The 22344-nt window shown below is 40.5% G+C and overlaps 1 protein-coding gene across 3 annotated transcripts in view; it reads left to right on the top strand.

Moving 5' to 3' along the window:
* PAIP2 (poly(A) binding protein interacting protein 2) overlaps positions 1-21884 on the top strand; it is a 443063-nt gene extending 421179 nt beyond the window's left edge. For all 3 annotated transcript variants that reach the window (XR_003853456.1, XM_029583907.1, XM_029583906.1), the window contains one exon: positions 20763-21884. Coding sequence is in view for 2 of the 3 variants with exons in the window: in XM_029583907.1 (XP_029439767.1) it covers positions 20763-20819 (57 nt within the window). In the remaining variant the exon portion in view is untranslated. The remainder of the gene's footprint in view (positions 1-20762) is intronic.
* Positions 21885-22344: the final 460 nt, after the last annotated feature.

Here is a 22344-nt window from a genome sequence, read left to right as displayed (position 1 = left end):
AGGAGTTAGTGGCATTCTCGCTGTCCTAGCAGTTGGAGATTAGTTATATTTTGTTCAATTTCTTTTCTAGTTCATTAATCTTGATTGGAGATCATAGTGTAAAAGAGTCTAGGGAATCAGGTTTTGTTACTAAGTCCTTTTTTAGTGCCAGGTTAGCTTGGATTAAAAAATGATCTGACCATGGTACTTTAGTGCATTTATTATGGGGTCGGAATCTAACATAAAATTAATAAAGATTAAATCAAGAGTATGCCCTGCTTTATGGGTAGGACCAGTTGTGCTTAATTCAAATCCTAATGCAGATAATGAGTCAATGAGAGTGTTACATGCAGTCTATCTGGGGTAATGTCTATGTGAAGGTTGAAGTCACCTAATATAATTGCTGGTTTATCTAATTTAATTCATTAGCAAATAACTCTATTATAGGGAGATGTTATGTTCTAGTAAGCCTGGTGGACAGTATAATAACACACTTGTAAGTCTTTTGAAGAAAAAAAGAGCAATTTCATAAGGTTGGGGGATATTTATTGGAGTTAATTTCATATTTAAATCTTTCTTTCTCGCAATGAGCATTAGCCCTCCCCCTTTATGCTGCGATCGCGGTGTAGAGAAGGTAACATATTCTGAAGTTCCAATTTGATTTACCAGGACCGTGTTTCTGTTATAGCAACAATGCTTGGTTTGATCTGATCTAGGAGATCAGATATTATGACTGTCTTTTTTGTCAAAGATTAATGAGCAGCAGGGAGAGCATTAAACAATTGACAATGGAAGCCATATTATTATGAGGAATGTTAATTAAAGTTCTGTTCAAAAGATTCCTTACATTACGTTTTATACAGATAGTCCTCTTATCGTTCTGGTATTTTCCTTGTAGATGCAGGGTAGTATTCCGGAGCTGTAAAAATAATAGACATCATGTTGTTTAATTATCAATTTTGGGTGCGACACAAAGGGGCGTACTAAGGGCAAGCCCCTTAGTTGCACTCCCTTCAGCGCATAGCACCCATAGGCCCGGCATCATGCTTATGGCCCCTCGGCGCCCTAGAGTGACATCAGAGGGCAGGTCAGCTGCCGAGGGTGGAATGGCGCAGCAACTGATGTCCTGGGGCCACTGGGTTTCGAAAGCACAGGCAAGTAGCAGGACAGGCATCAGATGGTCTTTGAGGCAGAACAGCAGAGTGAGTAGAGAGGCTCACAGAATCCCAATTTTACATCACTGAATAATCTTAGCTCTTTTTTTGTTTTCTGGACACTACAGTTTAAGGATGTGACTCATAATTTGGGCTTCCTGTTTGATTCCCACCTTACATTTAAATCTCATATCTCTGAGGTATTAAGATCTGGCTATTATAAGCTTTGCAGGCTGCACCATTTTGAAATTTATATTGAACCAATCAGATTTTCAAGTTGTAGTGCAAGCGTTTATGCTCACAGTAACAGATACTGCAATTCTATATATATCGCGGTCTCAAATTCTTCTATTTGTGCTCTTCAGATCCTACAGAACTCTGCAGCATACCTTATTGTAGGTGGGTGCCCTTGGGGATCATTTTACTCCAACTTGAAAAGAACTTCATTGCCTTCCTGTTCAGCAGCGAATTGAATTTAAACTACTAGTGATTTTTAAAATCATAAAACAGGAAGGCCTGAATTACCTCTCATCTCTTCTCAATCTTTGTCAACCAACTCGTGCCCTACAATCACAAGGGAAGTTGCTTTTAGAATTACCTTCGGTTAATTCTTAGTGGAATGTAGGATTTGGTGAGAGAGGGTAACGTTGGTGGGGCCACTTGGCAACAGTGATCATAACATGATCAAATTTAAACTAATAACTGGAAGGGGGACAATAAGTAAATCTGCAGCTCTAACACTAAACTTTCAAAAGGGAAACTTTGATAAAATGAGGAAAATAGAAAAAAAAAATGAAAGGTGCAGCTGCAAAGGTTAAAGGGTTCAACAGGCATGGACATTGTTTAAAGATACAGTCCTAGAGGCACAGTCCATATGTATTCCACACATTAAGAAGGGCGGAAGGAAGCAAAACGATTACCGTCATGGTTAAAAGGTGAGGTGAAAGAGGCTATTTTAGCCAAAAAAAATCCTTCAAAAATTGGAAGAAGGATCCATCTGAAGAAAATAGGATTTTTATTTATTTTTTTATTTAACAGTTTTTTATACCGACCTTCATAGTAAATAACCATATCGGATCGGTTTACATTTAACAAGGGTATAACTGGAGAAACAATTCAAGTAAACGATAGATAACAATAGGTAGGATAAAACATAAGCATTGTCAAATTAAGTGTCAAATATTGATAAGACAGACGAAGAGAGAATTTGAAATGAAGTTGGCCATAGAAGCAAAAACTCACAATAAAAACGTTTTTAAAATATATCCGAAGCAAGAAACCTGTAAGGGAGTCGGTGGACCATTAGATGACCAAGGTGTTAAAGGGGCTCTTAGGGAAGATAAGGCCATTGCAGAAAGACTAAATGAATTCTTTACTTCCGTGTTTACTAATGAGGATGTTGGGGAGATATGAGTTCCGGAGATGGTTCTTCAGGGGCGATGAGTCAGATGAACTGAACGAAATCACTGTGAACCTGGAAGATGTAGTAGGCCAGATTGACAGACTAAAGAGTAGCAAATCACCTGGACCAGATGGTATGCACCCTAGGGTACTGAAGGAAATAAAAATGAAATTTCTGATCTATTAGTTAAAATTTTTAACCTATCATTAAAATCATCCATTGTACCTGAAGACTGGAGGCTGACCAATGTAACCCCAATATTTAAAAAAGGCTCCAGGTACGATCCGGGTAACTATAGGACCAGTGAGCCTGAATTTAGTGCTGGGAAAATAGTGGAAACTATTCTCAAGTTCAGAATCATATGGAACACAGTCAACATGGATTTACCCAAGGGAAGCCTTGCCTAACAAATTCTGCTTCATTTTTTTGAAGGGGTAATAAACATGTGGATAAAAGTGAACCGGTTAGATGTATTGTATTTGGATTTTCAGAAGACGTTTGACAAAGTCCCTCATGAGAGGCTTCTAAGAAAACTAAAAAGTCATTTGATAGGAGGTGATGTCCTTTCGTGGATTACAAACTGGTTAAAGGACAGGAAAACACATGGACGTCTACCCTTTATCAATACCTTCAAGGACACTAATAGTTTATAATGACAGCACTAGGATTCATTCTAATTACTGACAAACCCACGCACAAAGCAGGACACTCCCTTGACCTAAATTTTATCAACCACAGCTGCTTAGAACATATTAAAACAGATTACACACAAATTCTATGGTCAGATCACTTCCTTATACAATCTACTATTAAATATCTTATACCACAAGCAAAAGAACCTATAGAAGTTAAGTATTGTCCACCTTATAACATAGAAACACTAAAAGACAAATTAGAAGAAAAACTAACAGAATTTGATTATAAAGTTTGCTGTTCCGCAACAACAGCATGGATGGAAACAACCAACAACTAGCAGATGAAATAACCCCATAAAATTTATACACATCAAAGAACCAAAGCCAAATGAATCCCTGGCATAACGAAAAATAAAGAAGGTCAAGAGAAATCTTAGGAAAAAAGAAAAAGAATGGAGAAAATATAAAACAACCAAAAAACCTAACTAAATTCAGAAAACATTAACATACTACAAACACATGATTCTTGACACAAAGAAACAATACTTCAGCTCTAAAATAGAAAAATTTGCAAATAACCCAAGAACTTTATTCACCATAGTTAAAAAATCTCACCAGCAACAATCTAAATCTCCCCAAAACTTACAGAGAATTAGGTGTAACAAAATAGCAAAGTTCTTCAGTGACAAAATTGCAAACTTAATAACCAAAATCCCAAACACAACTAAGCAAGAAATTAAAATGCAAAAAAAAGAGATGTTACACAATGGTCTATGTTTAACAATATATTGGACCTGGAAGTTGAATTCATGCTAAAAAAATTAAATCCGGCTCCACGTGTAATTAACACACTACCAATTATGGACATAAAAAAAATTAGCCAACGTATTTTCCCCAATATTAGCAAAGATCATAAACCTATCCTTAGAGGAAGGAGCAGTGCCGGATATATTCAAAGGGGCAATTATCAAACCAATTATAAAGAAAAAAATAATGACCCCCTTATCCTGAACAACGACAGACCAGTTTCAAATCTACCATTAATTGCAAAATTAATAGAAAAAACTGTACAAAAACTGGCTGAACAGTTGCACAACAATAATATACTGTATCCATCGCAGCATGGCTTCCGTAAGCATTACAGCACAGAGACATTGCTGTAATGCCTATTCTGAGAGGATTTGATAGTGGAAAACATTACGTTCTAGTGATGCTAGACCTGTCCATCAGCTTTTTGACACAGTAAATCATGATATACTGTTAAAAAGACTAGAAGAAATAGGACTAAACAGCAAAACAATCAACTGGTTCAGATCATATCTATGCAACAGTTTTTCAAGTACAGATCAAAGATGTAATGTCAGAGAAAATAAATCTTCAAACAGGAGTACCACAAGGATCAGCTTTGTCCGCAACACTCTTTAACATATACCTGCTGCCTTTATGCCACCTACTGGCAGGCCTGGGAATCATATTAACATATATGCTGATGACATTCAACTAATCCAACCCATTGACGACACAATTGAAAAAACGTAAACCTAGCCAACATGTACCTAGATATTATCAAACCGCTATTAAACCAAATGGAACTTATTAACATCGAAAAAACTGAATTTCTACATTTAGAACAAAAAATATTGAGGTCATTCAATCTCCAATAATGCTTAAAAACAACCAGAAAGTAGAATTAGCAGAGAAAGGTACAGAACCTCGGAGTGATAATAGACACGGAAATCAGCCTTAAACAACACATATCACTAAAAAGTAAAGGAAGGTTATGCAAAGCTCATGGTTCTCAGGAAACTAAAACTCTTACTAACACCTTCAAACTTCCGAAACAGTGCTACAAGCACTAATATTTGCAAGCACTGATTACTGCAACAACCCTGTTATTAGGATTACCATACACAACGTTAAGACCACTCCAAATATTAAAAAACACTGCAGCAAGAATACTGACTGGCAAAAGAAAAAGGAATCACATTACTGAAACTCTAGCAGAATTACACTGGTTACCCATAGAGCACAGAATACAGTTCAAAAACACTATGCACAATACATAAATTAATACATGACAAAAAAGCAGATTGACTGAACACAGCACTACGTGTACATGTCCAACACAGAAACCCGAGATCAGCTAACAAAGCACTCCTAACCGTCCCTTCCGTCAGAACAGCAAGACTGACCCAAGAGAACGGGCATTATCCTTAGCAGGACCTATACTATGGAACACCTGCCACTAGAGATTAGATTACAAAGAGACCTCAAACCTTTTTAAAAAGTTTAAAATCCTGGCTTTTTAAAAACAAGCATTTTACAAAGAGAAGGGAGAATAGAAAGTAAAATGAAGCAGGCAGTAGAACATCAGCACATAGCACTTATCTCAATATGGGGTAGATTTTAAAATCCCTGCGTGCGTAAATCCTCCCGGATTTTACGCGCGCAGGGCACTTGTGCGCCGGCGCACCTAATTTGCATAGGCCACCGGCGCACACAAAGCCCCAGGACGCGCGTAAGTCCCGGGGCTTCATAAAGGGGCGGGGAAGGGGGCGTGGCGACGGGTTGTGGGCAGGCCGGGAGGGCAGTCCCCGAGTCCCCCGGCACTGCGGCCTGTGCAGGGGGATACCGGGGCGGCACGCGCAAGTTACGCCTGCTTCAAGCAGGCGTAACTTGCCCAACAAAGGTATGGGGGGGGATTTAGGTAGGGCTGGGGGGTGGGGTAGATAGGGGAAGGGAGGGGAAGGTGGGGGGATGCGGAAGGAAAGGTCCCTCCGAGGCTGCTCCGGTTTCGGAGCGGCCTTGGAGGGAACGGAGGCAGGCTGCGCGGCTCGGCGCGCACAGGCTGCCGATTTTGCGCAGCCTTGCGTGCGCCGATCCCAGATTTTATAAGATACGCGCGTATCTTATAAAATCTGGTTGTACTTTTGTTCGCGCGCGCGTATGTTTGAAGATCTACCTCTATGTGCGGATTTTATTATTTTATCTCACTGCTAACATAAGAGAAAATATACAGTTCATAAGAATTATACTTGTAAATAAAACTGATACATGTATAAAAGGACAAGATTTATCACATTCATCAAATAGTATTTATTTTGAAATTATGTAACCGGACCTTAATGACACTTGTTTAGAACGTATTACCCTATAGATATACTAACATTAATTTATGTGCCTTTCTGTAAACTGTTGTGATGGTATATAGCTGAACGACGGTATAGAAAAGATTTTAAATAAACAGAGTAGGATTAAATGGTCAATTTTCTCAGTGGAAAAGGGTAAACAGTGGAGTGCCTCAGGGATCTGTACTTGGACCGGTGCTTTTCAATATATAAATGATCTGGAAAGGAATACAGCAAGTGAGGTTATCAAATTTGCGGATGATACAAAATTATTCAGAGTAGTTAAATCACAAGCACACTGTGATACATTACAGGAGGACCTTGCAAGACTGGAAGATTGGGCATCCAAATGGCAGATAAAATTTAATGTGGACAAGTGCAAGGTGTTGCATATAGGGAAAAATAACCCTTGCTGTAGTTACACGATGTTAGGTTCCATATTAGGAGCTACCACCTAGGAAAAAGATCTAGGCATCATAGTGGATAATACTTTAAAATTGTCAGCTCAGTGTGCTGCAGCAGGTCAAAAAAGCAAACAATGTTAGGAATTATTAGGAAGGGAATGGTTAATTAAACGGAAAATGACATAATGCCTCTATATCACTCCATGGTGAGACCGCACCTTGAATTCTGTGTACAATTCTGGTCGCTACATCTCAAAAAGATATAGATGCGATGGAGAAGGTACAGAGAAAGGTGACCAAAATGATAAGGGGAATGGAACAGCTCCCCTATGAGGAAAGGCTGAAGAGATTAGGGCTGTTCAGCTTGGAGAAGGGACGGCTGAGGGGGGATATGATAGAGGCCTTTAAGATCATGAGAGGTCTTGAACGAGTAGATGTGAATCGTTTATTTACACTTTCGAATAATAGGACTAGGGGGCACTCCATGAAGTTAGCAAGTAGCAAATTTAAGACTAATCGGAGAAAATTCTTTTTCACTCAATGCACAATAAAGCTCTGGACGTGGTTAGTGCAGTTAGTGTAGCTGGGTTCAAAAGAGGTTTGGATAAGTTCTTGGAGGAGAAGTCCATTAACTGCTATTAATCAAGTTTACTTAGGAAATAGCCACTGCTATTAATTGCATCAGAAGTATGGTATCTTCTTAATGTTTGGGTAATTGGCCTGGTTTGGCTTCTGTTGGAAACAGGATGCTGGGCTTGATGGACCCTTTGTCTGACCCAGCTCTGCAATTTCTTATGTTATGTTATGTTCTTAAGAGAGCACGCCTGAAAGAAACTGTAATAGAGCCTTTTTGTCATTGGCCCCATGCTCTGGAATTCTCTGCCAGATTATCTTTGAGTGATAGAGGTTGTTTGAAAACAGATGAAGTTGCTACTTTTTCAAGCTGCCTTTTTGTAATGCTAATTTTTCCTGTTCCTGTTTTGTTTTATTGTTTTACATTGTATTTTGTCATTTTTAACCATTGTGTTCTGCCTAGCAATGTTATCCGTAATAGGTGGAATATAAATGTTTTTAAAAATAAAATTATGGATGCCTGGAACGCCCTCCCAGAGTCCTGCAAGGTATTTGTGACAGGAGGAAGTGATGAAAACAAAAAGGGTAACTGAATCATAAAACATAGGATAAACATGTGTGTGACCCATTTAGGGGTTGGTAATTATTGCTGAAACTTGTGCTATTGGGAATTTTTTTTTAACATGGACTGTTTTGAATTCCCAGCAGTATGCCTGAGATTTTCTGCACAGTTTTTGATCTGTTGCTCAAGATACAGAAAAATGTGAGAGAGCAGGTCCCTGAGACACACCAGTTTGAAACGCAGACTGCATTGGACCATATCGCAAATATGTTTCAGATGATTATGGCTTTTGTTCTGTGCTGCAAAACAGTTGTGAAGTACTTTATTCTTACAAAGAATTGCTATCAGTTTTCTGTAGTATGAATTTTTTGCACAGTTGCACTTTAATGGTCACATGAAATAATATGAGACTAATGAATAGATGGAATATAAAGTTAAGTATATAAAGATGCACCTTATTATACGAGTCTCTTTATCTAGCATTGCTGTCTATTTTGATTTTTCTCACTTGATATAAAGTTGCATAGTAACATAGTAAATGACAGCAGATTAAGACCCAAGTGGTCCATCCAGTCTACCCCATGCCTTCTGTAAAAAGCAGTAACTGCCACTCAGTGCAGGTAGCTCATCTTCATTTCCATTCTTCAACCACTAGGGATCTTCTGTGTTTATCCCAAGCCCTTTGAAATTCCATTACCAGTGTTGTCTTCACTATTTTTTCCAGGAAGGCATTCCATGCATCCATCACGCTTTCTGGGGTAGATTTTAAAAGAAGCGCGATCAGCCTACTTTTGCTTGCGCATCAGACTCAAGCAAAAGTACGCTGGATTTTAGTAGATACGCGCGGAGCCGCGCGTATCCACTAAAATCCTGGATCGGCGCGCGCAAGGCTATCGATTTTGTATAGCCTGCGCGCGCCGAGCCGCGCTGCCTCCCCCTGTTCCCTCCAAGGCCGCTCCGAAATCGGAGCGGCCTTGGAGGGAACTTTCCTTTGCCCTCCCCTCACCTTCCCCTCCCTTCCCCTACCTAACCCACCCGCCCGGCCCTGTCTACACCCCCCCCTTACCTTTGTCGGGGGATTTACGCCTCCCGGAGGGAGACGTAAATCCCCGCGCGCCAGCGGGCCTGCTGCGTGCCGGGCCGCGACCTGGGGGCGGGTACGGAGGGGCGCGGCCACGCCCCCGGGCCGTAGCCACGCCCCCAAAACGCTGCCGACACGCCCCCGGAACGCCGCGACGACCGGGCCCGCCCCCCGACACGCCCCCCTCCGAGAACCCCGGGACTTACGCGAGTCCCGGGGCTCTGCGCGCGCCGGGAGGCCTATGTAAAATAGGCTTCCCGGCGCGCAGGGCCCTGCTCGCCTAAATCCGCCCGGTTTTGGGCGGATTTAGGCGAGCAGGGCTCTGAAAATCTACCCCTCTGTGAAGAAATATTTTTTGGTGATATTCCTGAGACTACCCTTGGAGCTTCATATTATGACCCATAATTTACAGCTTTCTTTTCCTTGGAAAAGGTGTGATTCTTGTGCATCAATACCTTTTAGGTATTGAAAACTTGCTCTGATTTGTGTTTTATCATCCTGCAAATGTTTAACATATAAACATTTTAGATACCAATTAACAGATGTATGGTATTTATTTATTCCAGCTTAATTAGTTACTATATCAGGAATATGCTCATAGCAATAACCAACAAATATAAAATTTAGTGATAAATTAAACAATAAGCAAACAATAAACAAATCATATATGAATGACCTAAAAATAGCCAAACTTAAAATCAAAGTATGCACATCTTGCTATTTTTAAGTGATAAACACAGAGGTTGATTTACAAAGAGCTCAAGTAGATAAGTTATCAGGATAAAGGTATGCATGTAACTTTACCCAGATAATCAGGAGCACTTGCATGCATAAGTCTGCTGTTGAATATACCCAAATTACTTTAGGGCAGATGTTTATCTGAACAGACATAGATGCATAACTTTAGCTAGACAGTGCTCAATATGACGGTAACTTTTAAAAAGGTGCGCATATTCGTTAACTTTCACCCAGAGACGCAGCCATTTTATAACATACTTGCATATATACATGTATGTTATAAAATAGACTTGACCTTGCACACAATTTTAAGTGGACGCGCACTTACGCACCAAATGCTGCTTCTACCAACCAAGTAGGGGTATTTTAGTAGACACGTTCGCCAACATCATTTCCAGTTTTCCCAGTTCGTTCCAAGTTTGCCCAGGTGAGAGATAGGACTTCTAAACCCCCCCCCTAGTTTAATAGCCCCTACTTTTTAAAACCCTATTGATCTGCTTATCTCTTTTTGTTTTACTACTTACATGCCATCCATAGCAGAAATAAAGTTATATGGTAGGGGACTCAGGCGTGTGCTTGTGCACATAAGTATTTTATTTATTTATTTGAACTTTTTTATACTGACATTCATGTAACAATACATATCACATCGGTTTACAGCAAAACAACTTAATTGGAAAAACATTACATAGAACAGGGGTTACATCGAACTGGGACCCAGGATGTTAAATACAAACTGCTAACATATAATATAAATAACGTACAAGAGTGAAACGGAACCGAAGTGACCACCACCTTCTCTGAGGTACTCAGTTACTTCTGTGGCAGGAGGAGGGTAAGGATCTAGTATGCGAGGGGGTAGAGATTGCTTATGGTAGATTAGCAAGATTTACATGCAATTTTACATGCAAAATTTACATGCAATTTTCAAGGTACAATCCAGGAACACTCATTCCCCGACCAGACCATGCCACGCCACGCCACGCCCCTTTTTAGGGACTTTTAATTTTTGCACGTAGTGGCAAGTACTGTGTGGGTGCCTTTTAAAATCCTCTCAGTGCATGCTGACCCGACAAATTCACATATCTCCCGGTTTTGGCACATGCCAGGCTTTTAAATTTACCTTTATGTGAACTCACTGGTAAAATGTATCCATGCCCTAGCACTCTATTTATCTGGAGAAATTTAGTATGTACAATGACTTGTATGCACAAAATTTCTCCCCTAGGTGAGGGAAATATTCAAATCTTGGCTTTTTTCCAGCTAACTCTAAAAAAAAAAACTTTTGAGTATCAACCTCAAGGGATCCATAGTGACAAGATGATATTAAGGAAGCACTAGGGTAACCTGTATGGAATGGTAGTTTCAGCCCAAAACAATAGTAATATTGTACTTCCAAGAAGGATGTGGTGATTACAACTCTAAACAGCATTGGGCTTCAAGAAGGCTTACTAGAGGACAGCAGTGTAAACGTTTGTGCATATTTGGGATGAATATGTGAAAATGGTTGAAAGATCAGGTAAAAATCATAGGGGAGTTAGTTTGGGTTGCATATGGGTATTCATATACGCATCTACTCAAAATAGGTGAAGGTTACTGGGCAGATAAGATGGGCCATTTTGGTCTTTATCTGCCATATATAGTGGGGCAGCCTAACCTCTCAATTATTGTTTTTTTCCAGAGTTAATACTTAGCTCTCAGGTTTTCTTTATTAGATACTTCCTATATTGTGGACTAAGTATGAAGTATGGTTTATTGCTTTCTTTTTTTCCTATTCCTATGATTTAATTCCCTGTTATATTTTTTTCTTTCTTTGTTATACTTATCAATATTTTAAAATGCAAATTAAAAAAATAGAAAACAGGGTTTTTCCCAACATAGAAACATAGAAATGACGGCAGAAGAAGACCAAACGGCCCATCCAGTCTGCCCAGCAAGCTTCACACATTTTTTTTTCTCATACTTATCTGTTTCTCTTAGCTCTTTGGTTCTATTTCCCTTCCACCCCCACCATTAATGTAGAGAGCAGTGATGGAGCTGCAACCAAGTGAAATATCAAGCTTGATTAGTTACGGGTAGTAGGGGAAGTAACCGCCGCAATAAGCAAGCTACACCCATGCTTATTTGTTTTACCCAGACTGTGTTATTCAGCCCTTATTGGTTGTTTTTCTTCTCCCCTGCTGTTGAAGCAGGGAGCTATGCTGGATATGCGTGTAGTATCAGTTTTTCTTCTCCCCTGCCGTTGAAGCAGAGAGCTATGCTGGATATGCGTGAAGTATCAGTTTTTCTTCTCCCCTGCCGTTGAAGCAGGATATGCATTGAAAGTGAAGTATCAGGCTTATTTGGTTTGGGGTAGTAACCGCCGTAACAAGCCAGCTACTCCCCGCTTTCTGAGTGCGAATCCTTTTTTCTTCTTCTCCCCTGCCGTTGAAGCAGAGAGCTTTCAAGTATCTGAAAGTCTGTATCATATCACCTCTGCTCCTCCTTTCCTCCAGGGTGTACATATTTAGATTCTTCAATCTCTCCTCATAAGTCATTTGATGAAGACCTTCCACCTTTTTGGTCACCCTTCTCTGGACCGCCTCCATCTTGTCTCTGTCTCTTCGGAGATACGGTCTCCAGAACTGAACACAATACTCCAGGTGAGGTCTCACCAAGGACCTGTACAAGGGGATAATCACTTCCCTTTTCTTACTCGATATTCCTCACTCTATGCAGCCCAGCATTCTTCTGGCTTTAGCTATCGCCTTGTCACATTGTTTCGCCGACTTCAGATCATTAGACACCATCACCCCAAGGTCTCTCTCCTGCTCTGTGCACATCAGCCTTTCTTCCCCCATCGAATACAGTTCATTCGGATTTCCACTCCCCATATGCATGACTTTGCACTTCTTGGCATTGAATGTCAGCTGCCATATCTTCGACCACTCTTCCATCTTCCTTAAATCCTGTCTCATTCTCTCCACTCCTTCTGGTGTGTCCACTCTGTTGCAGATCTTAGTGTCATCCGCAAAAAGACATACCTTACCTTCTATCCCTACCGCAATGTCGCTCACAAAGATATTGAAAAGGACCGGTCCCAACACCGATCCCTGCGGTACACCGCTTAAAACCGCTCTCTCTTCAGAGAGAGTTCCATTTACCATCACACATTGTCTTCTGTCCGTCAACCAGTTTGCAATCCAGGCCACCACCTCGGCACTCACTCCTAAGCTTCTCATTTTATTCACCAGTCTCCTGTGCGGGACAGTGTCAAAAGCTTTGCTGAAATCCAAGTAGATGACATCGAGTGCTCTTCCTCGATCCAATTCCTTGGTTACCCAGTCAAAAAAGTCAATCAGATTTGTCTGACAGGATCTTCCAATGGTGAATCCATGCTGCCTCTGGTCCAGCAATTCTCCCGACTGTAGATAGTTCACTATTCTCTCTTTCAACAGCTGGGCAACATATATGTTGCCCAGCTGTTGGTCTCCTGCTTTTTTTTTTTTTTTTTATAAAGAAGACAGCCCAAAGCTAGGGAGTTCCCTCTTGTGTGATTAAGGTGAAGCTACTTGTCTTCAGAGAAAGCAAAGTTGTCTTTGTAAGATGTATTCTCTGAAAACAGCAATTCACCAATTACACAGGAGTTCTCTTACCCAAAGTTATATAATAGAACTGAAAGGAGTTGCATGCTGCTGCAGCAGGTCAACTACTGCACATGAGCAATGAAAGACTTTGGCCTTTCCAGAAAACTCTGCTATTTTCTGTCTGTTCAGCACCAAGTGTGATCATGTAACCCACTTGTTAACTGGAGAATTGTGAATGCCTATTACAGGTAAGCCCATTTTGCTTTCATTGCTCTTGGAATAATACATCTGTTCTCTGGACAGTGGTGACATTTGCTTCTCTTGAGCCTTAGAAAATTGTCCCAATTTGTTAGTGTTGATGTTCCTGGACTTTCACAGACTATTCCACGCAACAGAACCACTGTCCCAACCCATCCTGCAATGCCTTTTTCCATTCTCCTTGTGTGGCCAAAGTTCCTCAACCACATGAAAAGAAGACTCAAATGCTAAAGCAGGCTCTCTTCACTTAGTGATCACAATCTCTGAATATAGCAGAAAAAGAAAACAAACATTCATAAATGTAACCAGCTACCTTTCCCTCTTGGTAGTCTTTCTGCAACAATTAAAAAAAATATTCAAAAATCTAACCAGCTGCTTTTCCACCTCAGTAATTAGTCTTCCACTCACGTTTCCTCCTGACTTATGCCATTCTCTCCTTGCTATGTGTCCTTCCTACCTTTCTTCTCTCTGAAACAGTACGTTTTCTACCTAGTGACTTCATCTCTTCAGGAATTCTAACCCCAGAGCCCCTGCTTTTAGCCTACAGTTTCTCCAGGCTTGATTCGGACTTGTTGTTTCTCTCCAGTATTGCTTTTAATTCAGCTCTGAGAATTCAACTTTGCCTATAGCAGGGTCTTTGCCCCTGCCCCCCCCCCCGGATCTTCCTAGAACATTAATTCCATCACAGTCATTCCTAGGATAAAAAGATCACTTGTGAGATCCCTTTAGAATCTCTATAAAATGTAATTAAATCTTTCCTGAAGGGCATTTATTATAATGTAAACACCCCCAGTTTGGACAGTCTTTTCAGCATGTAGAAGCCCTTGTTTCCCCTGCACAAGCTTAGTGGTTTTATTGCATTACCCCTACCATTCCTTTTTGGTGATGGTTGCCCAGAATTGAATCCCAAGTTTATCATCAGCTAGCTTTGGGTGTTAGCCGGTTAAACCTTGTGTTTTATTCTATTGACCAGTTAAATTTAACCACCTAAATTCACAAGATAGCTACATTTAATCAGTTAAAAAGAGGCATTCAAGATGTGACCTTGTGGCTTAGCTGATTATCTAGTCGTTCAGACTTTGACCGACTAGCTTTAAGAGAAATTTCAGCTGAAAACTTGTTTGGCTGGAAATTCCCCTAAAGATAACGAGCTAAAATTAGAACATAAGAAAATGCCATACTGTTTCCAACAGTGGCCAATCCAGGCCATAAGAACCTGGCAAGTACCCAAAAACTAAGTCTATTCCATGTAACCATTACTAATGGCAGTGGCTATTCTCTAAGTGAACTTAATAGCAGGTAATGGACTTCTCCTCCAAGAACTTATCCAATCCTTTTTTAAACACAGCTATACTAACTGCACTAACCACATTCTCTGGCAACAAATTCCAGAGTTTAATTGTGCGTTGAGTAAAAAAGAACTTTCTCAGATTAGTTTTAAATGTGCCCCATGCTAACTTCATGGACTGCCCCCTAGTCTTTCTACTATCCGAAAGAGTAAATAACCGATTCACATCTACCCATTCTAGACCTCTCATGATTTTAAACACCTCTATCATATCCCCCCTCAGTCGTCTCTTCTCCAAGCTGAAAAGTCCTAACCTCTTTAGTCTTTCCTCATAGGGGAGTTGTTCCATTCCCCTTATCATTTTGGTAGCCCTTCTCTGTACCTTCTCCATCGCAATTATATCTTTTTTGAGATACGGCGACCAGAATTGTACACAGTATTCAAGGTGCGGTCTCACCATGGAGCGAAACAGAGGCATTATGACATTTTCTGTTTTATTCACCATTCCTTTCCTAATAATTCCCAACATTCTGTTTGCTTTTTTGACTGCCGCAGCACACTGCACCGACGATTTCAATGTGTTATCCACTATGACACCTAGATCTCTTTCTTGGGTTGTAGCACCTAATATGGAACCCAACATTGTGTAATTATAGCATGGGTTATTTTTCCCTATATGCATTACCTTGCACTTATCCACATTAAATTTCATCTGCCATTTGGATGCCCAATTTTCCAGTCTCACAAGGTCTTCCTGCAATTTATCACAATCTGCTTGTGATTTAACTACTCTGAACAATTTTGTGTCATCTGCAAATTTGATTATCTCACTCGTCGTATTTCTTTCCAGATCATTTATAAATATATTGAACAGTAAGGGTCCCAATACAGATCCCTGAGGCACTCCACTGTCCACTCCCTTCCACTGAGAAAATTGCCCACTTAATCCTACTCTCTGTTTTCTGTCTTTTAGCCAGTTTGCAATCCACGAAAGGACATCGCCACCTATCCCATGACTTTTTACTTTTCCTAGAAGCCTCTCATGAGGAACTTTGTCAAACGCCTTCTGAAAATCCAAATATACTATATCTACCGGTTCACCTTTATCCACATGTTTATTAACTCCTTCAAAAAAGTGAAGCAGTGCCCATCTACATACTTCTCCCAGCTGCCTCAGTGGTCAACTCTGGAAGCCACCACAATCCACCTCAGGCCTGAGCTGCTCCCATCCCACACTCCTTGAGCAGTTGACCATGTACTGGGGAGGTTGCAGCCCATCTACATACTTCTCCCAGCTGCTTCAATGGTCAACTGTAGAAGTCATAACCCACCTCAGGCCTGAGATGCTTCCACCCTGCGTTCTTCAAGCAGCTGGCCAGATACTGGAGAAGTTGCAGACTTCTGTTTTCTATGGCTCCGTTATCTTTCTGATGTTAATCCTCCCCACTCTAATTCCCTGCTGCGAACTACTACTTAACACCAAGTTCACCTTCCCTATTCGATACATTTTTTACCTCACCTGCCATTCCATCATCGCACTGTCCACTGCTCTTGAGCAAAGTTTTCTTCCTCTCATCAGCCATTCCTCTGACAGCATCTTGTCCTTGTCACTGTCCTTGCATCTCTGCCTCTCTTTTACATATTCTCCTGCTCCTTCTACTTTTTTGCCGGAGCTATCTATCCTAATCCTGGTCCTCTAAGGCAACTTTCATCCCATCTGTGTTTCATACCATTATCCTTCCAATCTTATCCCTACTCCTCCCTCCCTCTTCTCTTCCTTTTGTGTGCTCTCTGTGGAATGCCCACTCTATTTCCAATAAGTTTGCCTATATTCATGACCTCTTTATCTCTCATACTTTTCATCTCCATGCCTTGATTGGCTTTCCCCTGAGGACTCTTCTTCAGCTGTTGTTCTCCTGTCATAGAGGTTATCTTTTCTCCCATACACCTTGCACAGTAGGCAGTGTTGGACTGCTGTTCTCCCCCTCTAGTAGATTTCAGTCCTTTCCACCTCAATCCCACTCTTTCCCCCCCCCCCCCTTTGAGACCCACTCATCTGCCTAGTCACCCTACTGCCTCTCCGGGTAGATATAATTTATCAACCCCCTGATAAATCCCCCTCCTCCTTTCTTACCGTCTTTGATTCTGGGCTTTCCTTCTTCCTTGACCCATCTTCCTCTTTCCTTACTCATGGCGACTTTAACCTCCATGTTGATGACCTCTCTGAATCTAATGCCTCAAAACTCTTTTCCTTAACTTCCTCATTTGATCTTCACCTCTGTCCTACTGTCACTACTCACAAGCATGGCCTCTGCCTTGACCTAGTCCTTTTCTCCAGCTACTGTTTCTTAAACTTCTCCATCTCTGTTCTTCTCTGTTCATCTCTGTTCTCTCTGACTATCATCTGATAAATTTTACACTAAATCAAACAGTAGAACTAGGGTTCATGATATGAAACTCCAGGGGTGAAGACTCTGAATCACCATCAGGAAATACTTTTTCATGGAGAGGATGGTGGATGCCTGGAATTTCCTACTGGAAGAGGTGATAACGACGAAAACAGTAAACTAATTAAAAAAGGCATGGGATAAATACTATGGATCCCAAAAGGCTGAAGGTAGAATGAAAAGGCATGGGGCTAACCTGCACGGAGCAGCAGCTATTACCCTTAACAGAAGACATGGGGATTACTGCCCTTAATGAATTAGCTTACATAATTTTGACACAACTGCAACATCGCTCTCTACTTCGGCGGGGTATTGGATTCAGATGACAGCCAATGCTGGGCCCTGACTTTTCTGGTCCAGGCTACTGATACACAGACATTAGGGGTAAAGTGCAGGGAGTTACTGCTTCTGCGGTCAAGTCCAAAAGCAAAGCATATCCAAACAGCATTGTCTGAATTACCAAGAAGGCTGTTCACCCTGTAAAAATGTTGCTAGCAGTAATTTTGTTATGGGTTTGACAGTTACTTGGTTTTGATTAATATTACTACTCTTAACATAAGGCTTAGGAGTAACCTGCATGGAGGGAAAGTTACTAGCTTTAACAGAAACATTGGGATAACCTGCACAGAATGACAATTACCACCATATGAAACTTGATGTCATTTACTATGTTACTAGGTTAAATCACCCTCCCACATAGCCTTATCCAGTCACCACCAACACTTTCAGGAATCTCCAATCTGTTGACCCTGAATCCTCTCCACTACTGTTTAATCTCTCCTTTCCTCCACAGTTTCTTCTTACAACACTATACTTTCCTCTGCTTTAGATACTTTTATTCTTCTCTTTACCCTTCCTGTAAGGCGTATCTAACCCCAGCCTTGGCTCACCACTAGTTTTTACTTCCTATGTTTCTGCACCCGCTCTACAGAACGTCTCCAGCTAAAATACCATGCCCATACTGACTTCATACATTTCAAAGTCATTATGTTCATCTGATAAACTTGCATACAACCCTCACCATCTCTTTGCCACATGTAATTCCTTCTTCAAACTTCCTTCATCTCCCTCCCCAACTTCACACACTGCCTGACTACTTCCATGACAAGATTCACAAAATTAGTTGAGTTCTCAACCAGGTCACTTCTACCCTCTCCCTCCAGTTCATTCTTATATCCTTTCCCTAACCTCCACCTATCTCCTCCTTTTCTAAGTAACAGTGGAGGTAACTGCCCGTTTTCTCTCCTCCTCCTCCAAACTCACTACTTGTTCCTCTGACCTCATTCCTACTGAGTTCCTCAGTTCTGTTTCTACTGCATTCATCCCTTCCATCTGTCACACCCTCAATCTATCACTTTCTACTGCTACTGTTTCTGCTGCCTTCAAACATGCTGTTATCACACTACTCCTCAAAATACCCTCACTGGATCTACCTGACTTGACAGCTATCATACCATCTCTCTCCTCCCATTTTGCTTCTAAACTTTGAACATGCTATTCACTGCTACTGTCTTGTCTTTCTTTCATCTCAAGCCATTTTTGATCCTCTCTAATCTGGTTTTCACCCTCTACATGCCACAAAAACAGCCCTTGCCAAAGTCTCCAATGACTTATTTATGGGTGAAACCAAAGACCTTTATTCAATCCTTATCCTCCTTGACCTATCTGCTGTTTTTAACATTGTTGATCATTACCTACTCCTTGATACTCTATCCTCACTTGAATTTTGAGATTTTCTTGTTAGTTCTCTTCTTATCGCTCCCATTGCACTTTTAGTGTTTCCTCTGGCGGATCCTCCTCTACTGCCATCCCACTATCATCTGGTGTGCCTCCCCAGTTTCTGTCCTGGGCCGCCTTCTCTCTCTGTATACTAATTCTCTTGGTGCTCTGATTTCCTCATGGCTTTCAGTACCATCCTTATGCTGATGATTCCTAGATTTACCTCTCTACACTAGAAATTTCGTCAGGAATTCAGTCCAATATCTCAGCCAGGTTGTCTGATATTGCTGCCTGGATGGCCCACTGCCACCTTAAATTCAACATGGCCGACACAGAGCTCTTTAGCTTTCCCCCCAAGCCCACTTCCCTTCTTCTTCTCTTCTCTTTTTCTGTGGCTAACACTGTAATCCTCCCAGTCCCCTCAGCCTGTACCTTGGTGTCATCTTCGACTCCTCTCTCTCCTTCTCTACGCATATCGAAAACTGCTAAAATGTGCCATTTCTTTTTCTATAACATCACAAAAATCTGTCCTTTCCTTTCTGAAGTCACTACCTGAATCCTTATCCACTCTTTCATCACCTCCCGTTTACATTTTTGCAATCTGATTCTTACAGGTCTCCCAGTAAGCCATATCTCTCCACTGCAATCCATCTAAATTCAGCTACAGGACTAATCTTTTGCCAGTGTTTCTGCATCCATATAACCCCTCTTCTCAAGTACTACATTGGCTCCTTATTCATTCCTACCACAGTTCAAGTTCCTCTTATTCACCTACAAGAGCCTTTACTCTGCAGTTCCTCACTATCTGTCCTCTCTTATCTCTCTCTATACCCCCCTCATGCACTCCACTCATCAGATAAGTCAATCCTATCTGTGCCCTTCTCCTCTATTGCCAATTCCTGACTCTGTGCTTTCTATCTGGCTGACCATATGTTTAAATGGACTTCCTGAGCTGGTATCATACCATCTAAAACCCCACCTTTTTGAGGCTACTTTTAAATCTTAACCTCTGCTTCCTGCTTACAGCTTCATTAAATTTTAACCATTTTCTTAGTAAATGAAATTTCCAAAGTCTCTTTTGTTCTGTATGTTTGTCTTGATTATATTGTAAGCTCTACTGAGCAGAAGCTCTTCTGTTTTTGTACAGTGGTGCCTTTGTGAGTGGTGCTTTAGAAGTGTTAAATAGTAGCATCTGCTTAGTGGCTCTGATGAAAATACTGTGAAGGGACTGAACATTTTTTTCTCCTTTTGTGCTGGCTTGCTATTTCTGATGCTTTCAGTGTATCCTATCTCGCAAGAACCTAACCAGCTCTATTTTTCAGGATCTTCATAATGAATATTCATTAGATGTTTGCATGTAATTTCTTTAAGAACCATGGTACTGTGCATGTGAAGATTGAAAGTTAGGCTTGTTGAAGACTAGGTTTGAGAATAGCCGGTAATGCCAGCAAGCTGTGCCTCCTAAGCAAGGCAACTTGTTGGTAGTTGCTGGTATAAAAGTCAATTAAATAAAAGCTCTTTGGAGTTTAATAATAGGTCTCTTTTTAAGGCTTTTATCTCTGCTGAAGTTTATGCATGCAGGCACTGGTGTGGTGGCACATATAATACAAGACTGCACTCAGTTTTATAGACAGGACCTTTTAGTAACTGCTGGTATTAAATAAGGTGCTTCCTGCCTGAAGGCTCATTTTATTTCTCCCAGTCCATGCAGCAAGCAAGCACCTATGGCTTTTCTCAACTCAGGACCTTAAATTAAGCAAAGTGCTGGCCTGTATAACTGCCATACATCACAGAACAGTTTGTAACATTATGTACTTTGCTTTTCTAGGTCAAAAGTAACCTGAATCCAAACGCAAAGGAGTTTGTTCCTGGGGTGAAGTACTGAGCAGATCAGTAGACTGGGTCCTCTTGGTGGATGTAGCACAATTTCCACACTGTGAAGCCAGTATTAGAAGATTCATTGTAAAAGCTCTCCTCTTGTCACTGTGTTACACTTCTGCATTGCCAAAGTTTTGTTAGTCTTGCATGCTTAATAAAGTGCTGGGACTGTTATTAAGTTACAAAAACAAAATATGTTTTTAAACATTTTCTAAAAAATTGGCTTGATTCTGAGCAGACAGGCAAAAACCACCAAATAAAGACATGAGCATTCAAGCCTTACTCAAATTTAAAATAGGCAAATGCTTTTTAACACATTTCAGAACTTGATTGAAAATAATTTTTAATTAGTATCAACAGCTATCAATTTGTACCCATTTAATGAAAAAAACAAGAAAGTGTAGTAATTAGATCATATGAAGATGATGATCTAAAATCTGTTTAGGTATCAGTATTAAGAATCATTTATTTTGTGTTCTCTATTTCTTTCCCTACCCCCGCTAAAAGAAAATGTTTTTCTTCACAAGTGTTAATAATCAGGCCAGGAATTACAGTACTTTTTAAAGATCTAAAGAATGTTCTAGAATTTGACTGCCACGCTGATAAAAATAAATGTAGAAATTACAAGTTACAATATGAAGCGAGTCTGCTCCTACAGTCTGTTACCAAGATGGAGCTTGAGAGAATCCCATGTCCCAAAGAGAAGCCTGCATCAGACTTAAATTTAGAGTAGAAAACTATCTCCAGATCATATAAGATGAATTCCAGTGCCCTCCATGTAACACCATTCATAGTAGTGCCTATGTAAATATGGGCATGAAGCTTGCCCTCTACCCTTTGGGTGAACTGAATGGTGCTTTAAATCAGCCGTACACAAGCGTCTACAGCACAATGCTTTATTTTCTTTTAATAAAGCTAAAACAGTTTTGGCTTCTTAAATGTCATGTTTGGATAGGTTAAGCTGCCATTCATGTTAAGTGTGAATAGTGTTTTAAGTTGAAAATATTGTAAAAAAAAATATATATTTTTTCAAAAATATTTAAAAAAAAATATTAAATACTAGTCGAAATGGTGTAATTGTGTTTTTTTTCAGTGTCCACTCTATTTAAATAGCTTGATACACTTTAATATCAAATTGGCTGTGATGCACACGCTTCCTTATTAAATTGGTTTTGTTTTAGGAGAATTTAATGACTGCAAGAAATTATCCAAAGTGTTACTTTGGGGACTGTTCTATGTCAGGCTGACATGGCAGCCCAATGATTAGACCCCTGTCTACTACACATTGGAACCTTAAGCAAATTGCTCACCATCTTGGTGCTCATGTGTATGTAGATTTATTAGTGATATTGCTGAGGAGGGGAAAATATGCTGGTTTGCAGATGATAAAATCTGTAACTGCTTAGACATGTCAGGAGGGGTAGAAAAGTGATAGGGGACTTGAAAAAAACTGAAGGAATGGTCAAGTGTTTTAAAAATGAGCTTTAATGCAAAAAATGTAAAATTTATTTGGAATGTAAGAATCCATTATC

This window comes from Rhinatrema bivittatum, chromosome 18 (assembly GCF_901001135.1).
Source record: "Rhinatrema bivittatum chromosome 18, aRhiBiv1.1, whole genome shotgun sequence".
Classification (NCBI taxonomy): Eukaryota; Metazoa; Chordata; class Amphibia; order Gymnophiona; family Rhinatrematidae; genus Rhinatrema; species Rhinatrema bivittatum.
The sequence above is the reverse complement of the archived record's forward strand: the minus strand, read 5'-3'. Positions and strand labels throughout refer to the sequence as shown.